Source organism: Borostomias antarcticus (assembly GCF_949987555.1).
Source record: "Borostomias antarcticus genome assembly, chromosome: 26".
Lineage (NCBI taxonomy): Eukaryota > Metazoa > Chordata > Actinopteri > Stomiiformes > Stomiidae > Borostomias > Borostomias antarcticus.
In genome coordinates, this window is record NC_140259.1 from 7,798,413 (window position 1) to 7,803,412 (window position 5,000).

At 49.9% G+C, this 5,000-nt stretch overlaps 2 protein-coding genes across 2 annotated transcripts in view; one reads left to right on the forward strand and one right to left on the reverse strand.

Moving 5' to 3' along the window:
* The window catches only part of gpc1a (glypican 1a), a gene marked incomplete at both ends in the record, with an annotated part of 24,722 nt that extends 22,447 nt beyond the window's left edge, over positions 1–2,275 (forward strand). Inside the window, 2 exons of the mRNA XM_084459114.1 lie at positions 1,311–1,486; positions 2,076–2,275. Of these exons, the coding sequence (XP_084315240.1) occupies positions 1,311–1,486; positions 2,076–2,275 (376 nt within the window). The remainder of the gene's footprint in view (positions 1–1,310; positions 1,487–2,075) is intronic.
* A 2,191-nt stretch (positions 2,276–4,466) lies between these two features.
* The window catches only part of ankmy1 (ankyrin repeat and MYND domain containing 1), a gene marked incomplete at its 3' end in the record, with an annotated part of 12,702 nt that continues 12,168 nt past the window's right edge, over positions 4,467–5,000 (reverse strand). The window contains exon 21 of the mRNA XM_084459115.1: positions 4,467–4,582. Coding sequence (XP_084315241.1) covers positions 4,467–4,582 — 116 coding nt within the window. The remainder of the gene's footprint in view (positions 4,583–5,000) is intronic.

The window sequence follows — 5,000 nt, forward strand, 5'->3', positions numbered from 1 at the left end:
ATAACATTGGTCTTACATCTTTATAACACTGGTCTCACATCTCTATAACATTGGTCTTACATCTTTATAACATTGGTCTAACATCTCTATAACATTGGTCTTACATCTTTATAACATTGGTCTTACATCTTTATAACATTGGTCTTACATCTTTATAACATTGGTCTTACATCTTTATAACATTGGTCTTACATCTTTATAACATTGGTCTAACATCTTTATAACATTGGTCTTACATCTCTATAACATTGGTCTTACATCTTTATAACACTGGTCTCACATCTCTATAACATTGGTCTTACATCTCTATAACATTGGTCTTACATCTTTATAACACTGGTCTCACATCTCTATAACATTGGTCTTACATCTTTATAACATTGGTCTTACATCTTTATAACATTGGTCTTACATCTTTATAACATTGGTCTTACATCTTTATAACATTGGTCTAACATCTTTATAACATTGTTAGAACACCCGTAGGACCAAGGCTATGCAGAATGCACTGGCGAAACATAAAACCATCTTCCCTGTTCCTCCTCCTCCCCCTCCCCCCTCCCCGCTCCCTCCTTCCTGTTCCTCCTCCCCCTCCCCCCTCCTCCCTGTTCCTCTAAATTGATTATTGAGCAGTTGAGCTGGGTTTCAGAGGGGCCACGGCCCGCCTGATTAGATTGGGATGAGCTGGGCTGATTGAGCGGGAGCCCTTGACTATGAAATATGTGACAGACGACGTCATAAAGAAATGAATCTAGTTGTGGCTTCATGGGTGGGTCAGTGGCAAACATACACACACATGCACACAGCAAGCCAGCACTCACACATACGCTTAATTATATTAAAATGTGTGTGTGTGTGTGTGTGTGTGTGTGTATGTGTAAGTGTATATTGAAATATGTGGTAGGCCGTGTCAGAAGATGCAACGTTAAGCATTGGGCCATTAATAATGTATGCATAGTGGACTGTAAGCAGAAACTGATATGCATGATTTACAGATAGCTTAACCTTCATTAAATATAGCTCTCTAAGCTCATGATACACAGTGTGTGTGTTTGCCTGTGTGTGTGTGTGTTTTTTTGCCTGTGTGTGTGTGTGTGTGTGTTTGTGTGTTTGCCTGCCTGTGTGTGTGGGTGTTTGCCTGTGCGTGTGTGTGTGTTTGCCTGTATGTGTGTGTGTGTGTGTGTGGATGTGGAATGTGTCCGTTAACACAACCCCTTTTAGCACAGCTATTGAGACAATCTGTGTGTGTGTGTGTGTGTGTGTGTGTGTGTGTGTGTGTGTGCATTCACCCATCTGTGCTCGTCACTCAGGTACCTACCAGAGGTCATGGGTGACGGCCTGGCCAATCAGATCAACAACCCGGAGGTGGACATCGACATCACCAAGCCAGACATGACCATCCGCCAGCAGATCATGCAGCTGAAGATCATGACCAACCGTCTGAGGAACGCCCTCAGCGGCAACGACGTGGACTTCCAGGACGCCAGTGAGTCACGGGGGAGGCGGGGCTAGAGGGGGCGGGACGGGAACGCCGGGCGTGCGAGTGACAGGAGATGGTCAGGAGGGGGTCAGGAGGGGGTCAGGGGGGGTCAGGAGGGGGTTAGAAGGGGTCAGGAGTGGGACAGGAGGGGGTCAGAAGGGGGTCAGGAGTGGGTCAGAAGGGGGTCAGGAGTGGGTCAGGTCAGAGAAGGGTTTGATTTACAGGAGTGGGTCAGGAGTGGGTCAGGAGGGGATCAGGAGTGGGTCAGAAGGGGTCAGGAGTGGGTCAGAAGGGTGTGTTTTAAGATCTTGCTTAAAAATGACCACAGTCTCAGACATACTCAGGTCCTCTGGCAGGGGGTTCAAGAGGCAGGGGGCATACGAACTAAAAAAAAGCAGTCTAGCAGTCATCCTCATCTACCATCATCCCATCCGATCATGGATGACTGTGTCTGTGTCTATGATATAGGCAGAGCAATTAAATAACATTATACAACAAGTATACAGTTGTGCAGAGTCAGTTGTTGTTGTCTGTTGTATAGGCCAGAGTCACGTGAGGCATCTCATATCAACCCATTCATCTCTTTCGTCCCCAGGTGATGATGTCAGCGGATCAGGAAGTGGCATGTGTGCGGGTGACTCGTGTGTACCGCACGCCGCCGGGCCCAAATCGGACCGACCCAAACTCTACGCCTACCCCCCCGAGAATAAGAAAGTCAAGGCCTCGGCAGCCCAGACCCGCCCCTGTGCCCTGCTCCTCTCGCTCTCATTGGCTACGATTCTGCTTAGGCGGTAATGGACAAGAACTAGCACCAATCAGACTGTTCTGGAGTAGAGCTTGGCCGATGGGGGTGGGGGGGGGGGGGGGGGGTGTTTGAGAAAAGGTTTGGGGAGGGGGGTGACTTTGCCAAAAAAGGAGAAGACTGTCTCCGAATGAACTGTTTTAGTTGTACTATGGATGAGAGAGAGAGAGAGATGGAAAAGAACATTGTTATCCTTTTGTTTTGATTTCTTGATGTGGAAAGTAGAGCTGGTCTTTGTCTTATTGTTGTTCTGTGACTGGGGGACGAACGCTGTAATACGATGATGATGTACATGTCCGGCGCCGTTTTAGCAGGCGCCGCCGTCTTTACTGTCGACACCATTCTATCCGATATAACGTAAGTGCGACCTTGATGTGACGTCCTGACAACGTTGTGAGAACACAGCGGGTTAGGGTGCTTTTCCGTGCGTTTCTGAAGTATGCTGAACAAAAGCACTTGCCATCTTGGCAACTGTGACATGGGGACTGTCATCGGCAAACCTACGAACACGTTTTCTTCATGTCTGGATGTTGTCGGGCGTCGACTAGACAGGAGATCAGAGATCACTTTTGAGACAGACTTTGAGAACAGCAGCGGCTCTGCCCCTCTCCCCTGAATTATAGTCCAGGAGAAAGCAGTCTGTCTGTCTCTCTGTCTAGGGTGCCTGTCTCCCTGGCTGTCTCTGTCTAGGGTGTCTGTCTCTCTGCCTGTCTCTCTGTCTAGGGTGCCTGTCTCCCTGGCTGTCTCTCTGTCTCCCTGGCTGTCTCTCTGTCTAGGGTGCCTGTCTCTCTCTAGGGTGCCTGTCTAGGGTGGCTGTCTCCCTGCCTGTCTCTCTGTCTCCCTGCCTGTCTCTCTGTCTAGGGTGCCTGTCTCCCTGTATGTGCCTGATGCTTTTCTGTTCCCGCCCTGGTCTTCAGGAACCTCTTAGACCACTCATATTCATAACAGACAGGTGATGCACAACTCAGTCAGGATACGAGAAGCAGCCACACACACACACACACTACGCAAAACTAGCACCTCGCTGATCACACATGGTCAAGCACACACACACACACACACACACACACACAACGATTGACTGGTTAAACATATTGGATATACGACATTTCCGAGCATACCGTGCACAGTTTGTACATTGAGACCTTTGGTTTGTATTGTTCTCCAGACCTTTTCTGGCGCCGTAGGCGTGGCTGTCCAGGCCACCGATCAGAACGTCAGGGGGGGGGGGGCTGCACCTTTTTGTACATATTTCCCGTCTTGTAATATAATGTAATGTATGGTTGTCAGTAGCGACGCGGTCTCCGCCCTAACGCGCTCCTGCCCCCGAGCCGACCCCAGGCTCTGTCCGGGAGCGTGGAGACGCCTTGACCATAAACGTCCCCAACGTTCTCCAAACGTTCTTACAGCGTTGAGGACACGCGTTCCAGGGAGCACAGAGACGTTGTGACAGCGTTGGGGGGTGATGTGAATGCATTGTAACTGGAGACAGCAGGTCGAACCTCTGCCACACACACACACACACACACACACATGCATACGCATAAAGGAACAGTTCAACATGGAAATGTGTGTGTATGTGTTAAAATAGTGTCATGGCAGAGAATAAAGATGATTGTTGTAGTGGTATTTTGTGTATGGCCTGTATTGATTGACATGCATGCATGCTTTGACATGACATCTTGTCATTTAATATAAATTCTGAATATGTGTGTGTGTGTGCACGGCATATGAAAGAGTGTGTGTCCATCCACTCCAACAGTCTTCAAAATGCATGAGGCCAAGATCTGTCTGTTACTGATGTCTGTAGACCTCTTGGCTGAGCTGGTGGGAGGGGGCGGGGCAGAGTGATCAATGCCCAAGCCCCGCCTCTCGGCCAAGCCCCGCCTCTCCGCCCAGCGCAGCACGAGCCAGGATCAATGGGACAGAAGCGCCGCGGTGAAGTGCTGATTGATCAGGATACAGATACCGCCTGGCTGATTACCATAACTGTGTGTGTGTGTGTGTGTGTGTGTGTGTGTCGGAGTGCTTGAAATAGATGTGAACCCTGTTCAGTATTCTTCCTTATTTCTTTCCTAAGACCCGACCACACATCGAGACGTCACAAAACAACACAACACAGTAGCCGAATAACTCCAAAGTGCTTTAATGACGTCTTTCAAAGGTGTGTGTGTGTGTGTGTGTTCAGAGGAAGCTGTAGTTCTCCTTCATGTCCACGTGTGTCTCCGTGACCTTCTGCGCCAGGCTCAGGTGTCTGTCCTTGGTCAGTCTGAGGCCAGCAGGCGTGTCTTTGACCTTGCCTGTAGAGAGACAAGCAACCAAGTGAGATGCAAACATACAGAGAACCAGTCAGACTGATCCCACTCACTAAAACCCTGAGAAGCAGCTGTTACACCAACACACAGCCAGGCATCACCAGACCCCACTCACAAGCAGACTTTAGACCAAGACTTGTCAGACTCAAGCTCCTCCTACCAGGCCTCCTCTCCTCCTCTCCAAGCTCCTCCTCTCCTCCTCTCCTAGCTCCTCCCACCAGGCCTCCTCTCCTAGCTCCTCCCACCAGGCCTCCTCTCCTAGCTCCTCCCACCAGGCCTCCTCTCCTCCTCTCCTAGCTCCTCCCACCAGGCCTCCTCTCCTCCTCTCCTAGCTCCTCCCACCAGGCCTCCTCTCCTCCTCTCCTAGCTCCTCCTACCAGGCCTCCTCTCCTAGCTCCTCCCA